This window comes from Ochotona curzoniae, unplaced genomic scaffold (assembly GCF_017591425.1).
Source record: "Ochotona curzoniae isolate NIBS_2020 unplaced genomic scaffold, NIBS_Ocur_1.0 contig_1302, whole genome shotgun sequence".
NCBI lineage: Eukaryota > Metazoa > Chordata > Mammalia > Lagomorpha > Ochotonidae > Ochotona > Ochotona curzoniae.
The window spans coordinates 1,160,532-1,173,739 of NW_024465035.1; the positions used below are offsets into that span (position 1 = coordinate 1,160,532).

Below are 13,208 nucleotides of genomic sequence, written 5' to 3' on the forward strand. Positions count from 1 at the left end.
GGCCCTTGGCAGCCTGGTCTCCATAGCCACACTAGGCTTTGCTACACTTGTTTGCGCCTGTGTTCATGTTAGCTGCACCTTGCAGATGAGCACACGGAGGCTCTGAGAGAGGCTGTGATGTGCCCTGAATCTCACAGCTGCAAGACGCAGGACTGAAAGTGTACATGAAGCCACCTGCCACAAAGCTCTTGCCCAGCAGGGGCAGGAGGGCCCTGTCCGCCAGCCTGTCCTGCAGCCCAGGCTCTCTCCTTTGACATCCATCAGGGAGCAGAGGGAGGGTGGGCCTCCTCAGGCTGCACGAGCCCGAGCAAGGGGCCAGCAGGGCAAGGTGGAACAAGGCCTGTGGATTTGGTCACAGTCCTACAATCACTAGGCTTCTTGATCCCGCCACCCTGCTGCAGTCAGCTTGGAAAATGCCTTGCTCTCAGCAAATGGACTGGTAGGTTTAGAGGCAGGAAGGTGCTGTGTGCACAGCTTACTCTGACGCTGCTGTGGAGAAGTGTGTGTGCGTGCGTGTGTGTGTGTGTGTGTGAGACACAGGAGAATCGCACAAGTCTGCACTGACTTCACATTAAACGTTGTTTCAAGTCCCAGTGCGCTCTGGGACCTGTGAGGTGACACTGTGGTGAGGCTTACATGTTGCATTTTGACCCCAAGGTGGGAACTAAGGGCAGGACATGCCCCTAGGGTCAGGCTGCCTGGGCCCCAACCATGGCCCAGTGCCTTCTAAGGTGGCTGAGCCAGCTCAGCACTTGGCACAGCCCCCGTCGTGCCACAGGCAGCTCGCCAGTTGCCGTGGTGGTCTCCCTGGCCCACTTGCCGGTGAGAAGGAGCAGCCTGTGGCTTGGGGGTCAGATGCCTGTCACAATGTGACACTGTTGACATGATTTCTGCCCCTGCCCAGACAGGGTGGCAGCAGCGGCAGGCGTGGACGTGCCTGGTGAGATGAAGGGCCGGATCCCCGTGGTGCTGCTGGCCTGTGGCTCCTTCAACCCCATCACCAACATGCACCTTCGCTTGTTTGAAGTGGCCAGAGACCACCTCCACGACACAGGTCAGTCATGGGTTCCTGAACGGGCCTCGTGGAGCCGGGATCCACTGTGCAGCTGCTGTTGTATCCATAGTGCTGTGCAGTGCTAGCCCCAGCAGGGAGTCGGAGCACAGCTCAGCATGCCCCTCCTCACTGGGCTTACATTGTCCACAGCTGCGGGAAGGCAGCCGGTCCTCGGCAGAGCCTGGGCCTCAGCCTGGGCCTAACTGCTGGGTGCTCCCAGGGCTCAGCTCCACAGCCCAGTGGACGGTCATCAGCCGCTCCTCAGGCTGTGTGAAAACCTTCGGCAGTGAGGTGTGTGCGCGTGCCTCCCCGCGGCCTGGGGTGTTGGCCAGCTCCCAGCACCCCTGGTCTGCTGCAGTGAGCTGTGTGTGTGCTCCTCCCCGCACCCCTGGGGTGCCGGCCTGCGCCCCTGGTCTGCAGTGAGGTGTGTGTGTACTCCCCACGGCCTGGGGTGCCGGCCTGCGCCCCTGGTCTGCAGTGAGGTGTGTGTGTACTCCCCACGGCCTGGGGTGCCGGCCTGCGCCCCTGGTCTGCAGTGAGGTGTGTGTGTACTCCCCACGGCCTGGGGTGCCGGCCTGCACCCCTGGTCTGCTGCGGCTCTCCTTTTACTGGAATTCTCTCCCCTTCACAACCACTCCCTTCCCGCAGGCGCGCTTGGCCTCCCCTTGTGTGTTTCTTCCCTTTGGCAGCGTGAGACCTGGCAGAGACCTTGTGTCTCCAGGCTTGTCTCTTCAGCCCTTGTAATGAGGAAGGTGTGTGAATGCTTGGTAGCGAGCAGCCTGCACTGTGAGCCACTCTTCAGACTGCGCTGCCGCAGCAGCTCGTGGCCAGCAGACACTTCCTGCTCCTTCGCCTCGAAGAATGCTTGGGGCAACAGGGGCTGGGCCACGTGGGCAGGATCTCCTACAGGGAGACCTTTCATCATGGACATAGCCTGGATGCTCAGATTTGGCTCGTGGGTGTCCGTGGATTTTAAAAGTTCATTTGTGATGGTTTGTCTTAGTTTTGCTAAGTCTGGATAGAAACGGTCTCTCCCGGCGTATGGCCAGTCAGTCACTCCAGAGAGACCCACGGCATTCAGTGAACGGGTGAAGAGCTCAGCCTGCATTTCCACACGGCGTTGGATGCATTCCCTCGTGGAGTGGTGGTTTTCCCAACACTAAGTCTCAAGCTTACTCAAGAGGCTGTGTTAAGTCTGAACTCTGTTTTCTATGAGTTAGACAGATTGCTATTTCTAATCAATGTAACTTGGCCCTCGGCCTGTATTTCAGCAACAACCCACTTGTATTTCTCTTTGAAAAAACAAATATTGTCAGTTAAATTAATAATTATCCATTGAGCAACTCTTTAACACCTATTCATTTTATATACTTACTGCGCATTTCTACTCTCTACTCTGCCCAGCTACTGTGCTCGGGGTATCGCACGAGCTTCCTTCATTCCAACCCTGGAAGATGAATTCACTTACTCGCTCGCTGCCCCGATGAGCACGCTGGGCTCATACAGCCAGGGAGGTGGAGCAGCCACCTGCTTCGTGGGCATGCCCCCTGCCGCTCCGCCGTGCCACCTCTGTTGACTCAGCACATCTGCTGCTGAGTCTGTCTGCTGGGCATTGTGCCAGGTGCAAGGACGTAGGGCAGGTTGCCCCTATGTTCCTGGGGCCGTCTGAGGGTATGACAGCAGTCAGATGCAACAAGGGCAAAATGACCAAGATGGTGTAGACCACTAGGGAGACATTCCCAATTCCACCAGCGTGAGCAACGTGGGGTTGGTGAAGGCGAGGAGTCTGGGAGAGACATTCCCAGTTCCGTTGGCATGAGCAGCGAGGAGTCTCGGAGAGTGTTTCTGAGGGCGTTAAGGACCTCGCTACAGAACAGGAAGGACGCTGAGGCCTCGGTGACTGGCCCGGGATGCGGGGACGGAGTGGCCTTGCTGGTGGAGGTGCATACGCGAAGGCCTGTGGGGGAGGAGAAGGAGGCCCCCAAGAGTGGGGCATCACCTGAGTTGGCACGAGGATTCGGGGACAGTGGGAGCAAGCCGTGAGAGCCTTGCAGGCCTCTTGTAAAGAGTCTGTTTTTATCCTCAGAGCAAGATGAGGATTTTTGCCTCTCTCTCTGTCCTCAATGCTGTGCATACTCACATCTGCTATGCAGTGTGAAGAGATGCCTGTTAAAAAGCAGTCGAGGTAATTATTTTTTTTAATATTTATTTATTTTTATTGCAAAGTCAGACATACAGAAGGAGGAGAGACAGAGAGAAAGATCTTCCATCCACTGGTTCACTCCCCAACAGCTGGTACTGCACCAGTCCGAAGCCAGGAGCAAGGGGCTCTTCCAGGTATCCCACGCAGGTACAGGGTCTCCAGGCCTTGGGCCATCCTCGACTGCCTTCCCAGGCCACAGGCAGGGACCTGGATGGGAAGCAGGGCCGCTGGGACCAGAACCAGCAACCATGTGGGATCCCGGCGCGTTCAAGGCGAGGACTTTAGCCACTAGGCCACCATGCCAGGCCCGAGGTAATTATTTTAAAAATTTGTTTATTTAAAAAGTCAGTTACCGAGAGAGCTCTTCCATCAGCTGCTTCACCCCTGATGGCTACAATGGTGGCAATGGTCAGGGCTGAGCCAAGCCGGAGCCAGGAGCTTCATCAGGTTCTCCCACGTAGGCACAGCGTCCCAAGCACTAGGGCCATCTTCTCTTGTTTCCTAGGCACACTAGCAGGGAGCTAGATCGAAAGTGGCACTGTCGGGAGACAAACTGGCACCCATAAGGGATGCCAGCAGCACAGGCAGAAGCTTAACCCACCATGCCACAGTGCCGTCCCTTGAGGCAATAGTTCTGACAGAGGTAGTGATGGCAATGGAGAAAAATTAACAGCTGATAGGAGTTGGAAAGTAAAACTCATAAAAAATGTAGCCTGAGGCAGAGACGGAGCCCCGCACGGAAGGGCATCCTGGAGGCGGGCCACTAGAGAGCAGTAGGCAAGTTCAGCTGCAGGCGTGCCCAATTGGGAAACGTGCAGGAGTCCCACGGGGGTGAGCAGTCCCCCCAGGAGAGAGGTACCAGGCAGTCCAGGAAGGACAGAAGTTCGCAGAGAAACCCGAGGAGGCCACGAGGTGGGAGGAGGCCAGAGAGACTGTGTCAAAGATGGACGGAGAACAAGGCGTCTCCGGCATTGAGCAGGTTCAGGTTAGCTCAAGACTGGAAAATCCCAAGTGCAGACTGAGCTGCCTGCAGTGGGCGGTGGTGGTATCTGGGAAATGAGCATCGCTACCCAGCAGACTGGCTATTCCTACGTCCAGGGACGAACAGAGGCAGCTAGAGAGAGAGTAGAGAGAGTCCTTGGGGGAGGTGGGAGCATGGTGCAGTTTGCACGTTGGTCAGCAGGGAGGTCTGAGCTGCCCTGCGGAGGCGAGGGAGTGGCCCTGGGAGCAGGTGTACCCTGTCTAAGCAGTCAGCGGCCACAGCTCCTGGCTTCCCCGGAGAAGCCGGGAACAGTGCTCAAGGACTGTGGGGGCTGCATGGCCTGCAGTTACAAGCTGTGGAAAACAAAACCCTTGGCTGTAAATACTCAATTCCAGTTTGTATTGGTTTTTTTTTTTCCCTCCTTGATGCATGGTCTAACAATCCTCAAACTCCTTTCTGAGTGCCTGAGAAGTGAACAGTCAGTCAGTCAGTCACTTCGGATCTTACAAGTTTTCTCAGTGTTGGAGGAGCGAGTCACAAATGCGGACAGAGAAGACCCGGAAACGCACTGTGCTGTGGGGATGGGATTGGAGAGGTCTGCTGTGGACTCATGATAAGTAAGGTGGGAAGAATGGTGCAGAGGTCCGTGGGTCCGTGGGTGGATATACGGGAGCAGGGGAATGGATGAGCGTGGCCATGGACACAGACACATCTGTATCATAGCCCGCTCTGCATATGCATGGAAGTCATGACAACCCCAGGAGCCACCGTGTGAACCTGCATCCTGAAGACCGTTCTCTACTGGAACGGCTGCTTAGGAAACCAGTTCTGGAACTGGAGAGAGAAAGGACAAGATAACCTTGACTCCTTGTGCTGGGAAGTACAGCAGCGTACAGAGTGGTCACGTGTCCCAGGCACACAGGAGCCGGCTGAAGGCCTGCCTCTGCCAATCTGAGCTTAAAAATAAATAATGAAGTAAAGGATTGCGGCTCATTGAGTAGATTTGTAATTCCTGAGTCTAAACTGGGAAGAAAAAAATCATTGTGTTGGTTAATCAGATGAACAAATGAGAGAGAAGAAAAAGTTCTTTCTTAGTACAGAGTGCCAGTGCAGAAGGGATGGTAGAATCGTCAAATCACCGGTTGGCACTCACCCCAATTATTGATTTATGTAAAAAGCCCTAATGGATCCTAAAAGGAGTGTATTGAAATCACAGGCAATTTACACGGTCACAAAGTCATTTCTGACAGGAGGCTTATTCATTCTGAAGGGGAAAAAAATAATGATAGCTTTGTAGCCGAGAAGTCTGGCAGACAGACCGTAACCACGTGGTTCGTGTGCAGAGCAGCTGGGCCTTCGGGTTGCCAGGCACGCACAGAGGTGGCGCGTGGGAAGGACACGCCACCCGCCTGTAGCGTCCCCTCCGGAAGGGCACACCCTGGGATTGTCACAGAGGACTTCGCAGAGGGATGGGCCTGGGAGACCAGAGAGCCACTCCAGATCTGAGAAACCCCAGCGAGCCACAGCGGCGAGAGGCAATCTGTGACCTTGGACCTTGTACTGTGTGGTTAGGGCAAGTGGGACGTGTGATCTGCTCTCTAAGTTGGAGAATTGTGTTACAGCCTTGTGGTTTTCCTGTTGTTTATCATTGTATTAGTATTTAGGAATACAGGGACAGGTGTCTGAAGGTTGCCCAGCTGCCTGGGAAAGGTGCATGAGAGAGAAGGACAGCGCAGCAAAGGAAGCAATGGAGGCGGTCCCGTTCAGGGAATCAGCACCTGCGTGTAAACATTGCGGATCCTGTTCTTGCAACCTTCCCTTGACTCTGACGTTATCAAATTAAGAGCTGCAAAATTTCTGAGATAAGAAATATAAACAGTGAATTATATATAATAAGCATTATTGTAAAAATAAGTAATAAATGTTAGGATTTAAAAAAAAAACACACACACAAGCTACAGTAGCCAGATTTAGGCTGAATCTGAGAGTTCTTGGCCTCAGTGGTGTGGCTGCAATGGGAGCCTGGCCAGAGCCGGAGGGCAGGGCCTCCGAAGCCCAGATGGACAGCCTGGCCTGCTGTCCTGTTGTCACTAGAGGGCAGCAGCCAGGACAAAGGTGGGTGTTGAGCGTGGTGCTTGGTAGCAGTCGGAAGGGCCCTTGCTGTGTGGCTTCTCTCATCTTTGGCAGAGTAAGACTTGCTAGGAAAGTGCTGCTGAGGCTTGAGGAGGGGCAACACAAGACCTGCCATGTGAAACAATGAGAACTAGAGCTGCTTATGTAGTCAAAGCAGCCGTCTACCTGAGGTCAGTACTGCGTGAGGCCTGTGGCTCTTCCAGCTGCTTCTGGATGCCCAGGCAGCCCCTCGCCAGAGAACGTTGCTGGGTTCAAAAAAAGGTGGTTTGCTAGGTGGATGTGGTGAAAGTTGGAGGGCTGTGGGGCTTTGGGTACTGTCCTAAGTCTCCTGAAAAGGGCTGACCTCGGGTGCAGACCCCAGAGAGGAGAAAATGGAGTCTCATCAGGGATGGCGAGTAGGGAACTAGGAGGAGCTGACGGTGTCACTGGGACAGGGAGCAGAACTGGAGAAGGGGTCGTCACAGGCACTGGGGTGGGGAAGGACAGGCATCCGAGACTGGGAAATGCTGACGGTGTCACGGGAACAGGGAGCAGGTGCCTCGGCAACCCAACTCTAGGTAACCCACAGCTCTGCGGGCGTGATGATGCTAAGCAGTCAGGCCTTCTTCACCCGAGGGAGCAGACCTCACCCTGGACAGCTCCAGCAGCCTGCACCTTGGTCACCCAAGAATGTTCCACCTTCCTGCCAAGGTGAGCTTGTACAGCCTTGCCCAGTGCCGAGGGAGGCTGTTCTGTGCCTGCTCACCTGGGATCCCTGCAAACTGGAGAGAGGACTTGGGCAACTCTTGGTGGCGTGGGGCAGCCATCACTTTTCCTGAATGCCCAGGAACTGTCCATTGCAAATCTTGTTCTCTGATTCTACTCTGGTTTGAACCCAGAGACCCAGACTTTATGTATCTTTTATGATATCCTTTATGTATCTGTTATGATCGCTCTTTGATGGACTCAGCAGAAGCCTCTTGGGCGGGAGAGAGAGAGATGGTCCTCCGGGCTTAGGGCAAAGCACTGGGCATGGGCTGCTGCCCTGCCTCAGCGGGATGCGAGCGACTGCACCTGTCCTGCTCCAGCCCTCGTGCAGCCCTGCCCCCTGGCTCACTCCTGAGTCCTGGGGTTCTCCTGTTTCTGTTTTATCTCAGGGGCCACCACCAACACAGAAAGAACTGCAGTGTGACAGTGGCCTTAGGGGGGATGCTGCTGCCCTTCCCGTGACGTCATTGGCTTTGGAGTCACCCTTGACCGCAGACCCCCTCCATGGCCACGTGTCCTTGAGCCGCTCTCTCTGTGTCCGCAGCCCGTGATGCCCGGCCGTAAGGTCGCAGTAGGAGCCCCCTGCTTTGCAGGCTTATTCATCTCCCAGCTGAGATCAACTGAGGTCTGTGGAGCCGCCAGGCCTTGCAGTACACCCAGGAGAGGTCGGCCTCCCTGTGTGCTGAGGAGCTGTGCCTCGGGGCTGGCTTCCCCCATGTCAGTAGCCAGAACTGGACAGGTTAACATAATGTTCTCATATCTATGCATGGAAATGAGAAAACCACCAACAGTTCCTCCCGTTTGCCTGAGCCCTTGCTCTCAATACTTTATGATCCTGCCTCACGCTGACCCTGCCTACCCCAGCCCCTTGCTGGTGGCAGCCCAGATTAAGTTGTATCATAAAGATGACAGCACAGCCCAAAGCCGCCTTCTTCCCGCATTTGGGCAACCTGGGGCGATGAGGTGTTTTATGGCCCCTGCTTTCCCCTCTCAGCGACTTGCATTTTAAAGTCAAAGTGTATTTATTGTAATATCATTTGCATCAGCGATTCCTGTGTGAAATAATGTCTGCTGAGTGTCCAGCGGTGGCATGGAAGTCTGCTGCCCCGTGAGCCTGGCGTGAGCACAGCGAGGATTAAATGCATCCTGGCACCATCCTGGCATGGAGGGACAGTGCAGTGGGAGATAAGGGGAAATGAAGCAATGATAACTCCATTTAAGGCAGCGACGGCCCCAGGCCTGGGTCCCCTGGGCGGGGGACACTGCAAGAACATGAGTACGTATTCTATAGGCTCAGCAGGCTACTTTAATCTCAGCCTCACACGGACATTTATTAATCGAATAGACTAACTTTAATATATATTCATGGGCACTTCTTCGGGCTGGTCTGAAAAACTGTTCGTTTTCACATTTCTAATTTAGAAGGTTTTTCTAGAGCAGATAGATTTAAGAGTGTTGAATTACTCCGGCAATTGTTTTGAACTGAGACCATTTCTTCCTCTCGTGTGGGGCTTCAGCGATTGGAAGGTTATACGTGCCACATTCCAGGTTCTTTCCAGAAGAAAGACTCCAGTGGTTAAATCATAAACGTGTATTTTCTTTGTCCTCATACAAGGGTATTTCAAAAAGTTGGGGTAGGAGAGTGGAACTGAAAGATAAATTTGTTTTGCAGCAAAACATAAGTTCAGATGATTTATAGTTTTTTGTATAATGTGTATTGTGTGAGTTCTAGTGGCTCAAGGAGACGGATCTTGGAAGGGTCCTTGTGGCACAGTTCCCAGGCAGGTTAGGGGTGACGTGCTTGTCACAGGGGCCGTGCTTCCTGGGGGAGCTGTCCGTCCTGCCTCTGCTGGTGCGCTCTCCTCATTGCCCCTGGGGTACCCGCCCCGCCCACTCTTGGCCAGCCTCCTCTTGCTTTCTCCCATCCAAATACAAGCCACAGCCAACCCAGGGAGCTTTTGCTGCTCTCCGTTGTGTTCGTCCACCACACAGCCAGTGCGGGCTCCTCCTGAGGGTATGTATGGCCTCTAAAGGCCTAACAGGCTGCAGTCGGCCTGAGGTGGAGGGGCACGTTCCACAGCAGAGGGGACTCGGATGGGAAGCCACCGCGAGGGGCGACGACACTCCTACCAACGCCACTGTCAGTGGGGACGGCAGGTGGTGGAAAGAAGGCAGGGACTGACCACTCCTGACAGTTTTCTTGTACAGCTGTATGTGACCTGCAGTCCCTCTCGTACCCAAAACCTGCACATGAATGTTCATCACAGCTATGTTCACCATAGACGAACCCTGGAGTCCACCTGACTGTCCTCCCTGGGGCCACAGATATACACCAAGGGCTCCTGGACAGCAAGACGAGGCAGGCTGTAGGAGCAACGTGGCTGCATCTCCAGGGACTGCTGCTCAGGGAGGCACATCTTCCCAGGATGCCATGGGACTCCATTACACAACTTTCTGTCTTTTTCAGGATTTATTGGTTTGATAGGCAGAGTTCTAGAGAAAGAAGGAAATCTTTCATCTGCTGGCTCACTTCCCACATGGCTACGACAGCTGGGGCTGGACCAGGCCGGAGCCAGGAGCCCAGCACTCCATCCAGCTCTCCCACGTGGATGGTAGGCACCCAGGTGTTGGAGCCACCTTCCACTGCTCTCCTGGCACATTAGCTGGAAATTGGATGGGAACAGCCAGGACTTGAACCATTGCTCCTCTGGGATGCCTGTGTCACAAGCAGCTTACCCTGAGATGACAGAATGAAATGCCCAATGAGCAGATATGGGCCAGTGTTGTGCTGCCTCTGCTGCTTTCCCAGGCGCATTAGCAGGGAGCAGCATAAGAAGTGGAGCAGCATAAGAAGTGGAGCAGCAGGACTTGAGTGATCACTCGTATGGAATGCCAATGTAAGAAGCTGGCCTGCAAAGTGCAAGGATCAAGGCAGGAGACCACACTGTCCTTCAGTGGACCTCTCCCCTGCCGGGGTTTCTCCAACAGCCCCCTTCATCCTCACACCAGCCCTGTAAGGAAGAATTAGCGTCCCCATTTCACAGGTGTGAGGAAGCAAGGTGCGGAGGTGGGCTTTGTTAGGGAAAGCCGCAATCTCAGAGGAGGCAGGGCCTGGGCCCTTGTCTAGCAGGACCTGCCGGCTCCCCAGAGCAGGTGAGCACACTCCCCCTGGCCTCCTGTCAGGCCCAGTGAGCTTCTGCATCATCCTGATGGGAAGCAGCCCTCAGTTCCGAGTCCAGGCCCGAGCCTTTGGCTTCTTTGCTAAATAGACCATAACAAGAGGCCGTGCGAGGCAGGCTCAGGCAGCCCAGGCTGCCATCAGATGAAACAGCAGTGAAGTACAACTCCCAGCTGCACAGAGGGTGTTAATTAAAAGGAATTGAAGAGATGGGCCTGTGTAAATATTCCTAAAGATGAGGTTGTCGAGCCAGAGTTAGACCATGGGGAAATTTAGGAGTTACTGATAATTATGGGGAAAATAAATCTTAAGAAGACAAAATCCTTTAAGGATAGATTTAATAAACTAATGAGATTGGTTATTTACAGGGGGAGGGTGGGAGTGAAGTGGAAAGAATGTGGGAATGGGAAAGTAAAGAGAGGCTTGCATGAGAGTAGAGCAGTTCTTTGCACAGTGTTCTGGCACGGCAGTCACCTGTGACTCAGAGTCAGCTGGAAGGCAGGAGGAGCCCAAGATGAAGGACACACAGCAACCGCAGAGCCTAACTCTGTTGCAGATGAATGCACAACCACCTGAAGGCAGAGGGAAGGAAGGGACCAACCTTAGATTGCAGGGGCCAGTAGAGAAGACCTAGGGCAAAACCAGTAATAATCATCTGAATCCTCTTCTCTCAGTAATCCACCTTGAAGCTACTTTATGTAATAGCAGGCTGGAGCAACTGAGCTGTTGCTGTGGATCCAGGCTTTCCACTGTTGAAAGCAATTCCAACTAAAGATGGGAGTCCAGCCTGAACTCCTCGGCGTGGATGAGAAGTGCAGGTCTCCACGTGAACAGGTAGGTGATGGTGAACACAGAGGTGCGAGTGTAGAGGTGTATGTGTGAGGTTACAGGACATTAGATAGGCGGGGACAGGTAGGGGACAGGTATAACATCATTGATGTCTGCTAAGAGAGCCAGAGAGCACAGGGCCCCTGCAGCAGCCAGTGCAAGCAGCACAGGAAAAGGAAAGACCAGAAAGAACCATGTGAAAAGGCGGCTGACTCCAGGGCTAAGCCAGAACATTCCGTGGTTCCAGAAAGCAAAGCAGTGCTTAATAAATGATGGAGCGTGTCAGAAAGATACAGGAGTTGACTTAATGGAGCTTCCGTTGGGAAAATCTGAAATCACTTGAGGAACAAAATAAATGATACCGGATTACTCTCATAAAAAATACCCATGGGTCTATCTTGATCAAATAAACAATGAATAATTAATTCGGGAGGAACGGAAGTTCTTTCTTACTGTAGACTTCTAATTAATACTGTAGGAGTGTTGCAAATGGCAAATCACCATCTCACAAACAACACAGGAATGGTTGTTGCAGAACAGAATCATCTGTGGATGCTAAAATTAGTAGGCGGAAGTATAATGGGGAGAGAATAGTACATAGACTCAAAGTGCTTTCTGAGAAAATACTCATTTTGTAGACTCTGGGGGAACTCATTACTTCGCTGTGGAGAAATGCTGCCGACACCATGTGTCCAAGTTCATGTCACCAGAATCCCAGACGAGCCAGCATCCTGTACCCTGACATGTGCACTGAGAAGGAAGGGCTCAGCCTCACTCCCAAAATGTTCTTGTCAGAGTTGAATTAGCTTCATGTAACCATGAGAAAACAAACCAGAACTGGGGGATGTTCTAAAAAGTGACCAGGAGTGCAGTGGCATACCAGGCTCATCTTCTGCCTGCTGGTGCCAGCATCCCTGGAAAGCACCTCGTGGGACCATGAGGGGAGTGAGCGTGAAGTGCCTGGATTAGTGAATAGTGTTAGATTCATGCTAACTTCCTGGCAGATTCCTGTACCTTGGGTATCTGCGGTGTTAGTGTTGGCAAAAGCTAAGGCCATATGGGAACTCTGTAACTTTCATAGAACACACAACCCAGCCAGAATGTCAAAGCCAGGCAAAGGGACCTGCCTTCCCATCCCACATCCCAGAGCTGCTGCCATCAGCCTCTGCAACATTGGAGGGCCAGACTCTGCTGGTCACCTTGGGTGCTGTGAGGGTGCATGCTGTGAAGGAGGGGGTCACAAGGGGGCCACTGCTCATGGGGTCCTGGAGCTGAGGGCCATCTCTTAGTTCAGCCCAGCAGCCTCTCCAGGACAAGAGCAAGCGTCTCTAACATTGGTCCCGGTCCTGGGAGATCTGTAAATATATGTCCATTTGCATTTACTGGAGAGTTAATGACAGGTGTGGGAGGAAGAATCGTGACTGTCTGGCTGCTCCCTCAACCCCCACACTCGGGGGCCTTGGCGACTCCCGCCACTGCGGGACTGTTTGACAGACACAACTAGTGGAATGCAAACTCTTCATACGTAAGCACTGCTTAGCACTCAACACACCTGACAAGCTACAGAATTAAGAGCAGGAGGGCTGGCACAGCCCACCGTGCCAGGTACACCGTGGCCAGCACACCCAGCCCCCAGTGCAGACTTACTGACAAGTATGACTCAGTGACAACAGACGAGTCATTTGTGCCACCCCGTGTTGGTACCATGTTGGTGGTCCTTTGTGTCCTCCCCTTGGATGGCCAAGGATTTGCACCTCCTCTGGAGCTGGGCTCAGGCATGAGCCTGTGGGGCAGATGGTATATCATCAGCAACACCATTGGACACTTCTGGAATGGCCCCATGCAGGATACTCAAGTGCAGCTTATGTCTGCATACCACATGTCTGTAGACCACGTAATTCTGATCGACATAACGGGCCCTGCCCCGAGACTGCCTGGGTTTGGCTTTCGTATGACTAATTTGCTTTGTAACCTTGTGCTGATTGCTGTTCATCACGGGAATGGGAATGGCAGCCATTTCCACATGTGCAATATGTTCAGCCCTGCGTGCATAAACTCTGAAGTAGTTGAATTACATGCACCA

General features: G+C 53.4%; 1 protein-coding gene across 3 annotated transcripts in view; it reads left to right on the forward strand.

The window, feature by feature from the left end:
- The window catches only part of NMNAT3 (nicotinamide nucleotide adenylyltransferase 3), a 51,973-nt gene that overhangs the window by 19,325 nt on the left and 19,440 nt on the right, over nt 1-13,208 (forward strand). For 2 of the 3 annotated variants that reach the window (XM_041004179.1, XM_041004196.1), the window contains exon 2: nt 905-1,054. In XM_041004179.1, the coding sequence (XP_040860113.1) occupies nt 946-1,054 (109 nt within the window). In that variant the 5' untranslated portion in view covers nt 905-945. The remainder of the gene's footprint in view (nt 1-904; nt 1,055-13,208) is intronic. The other variant, XM_041004188.1, reaches the window with a different exon arrangement.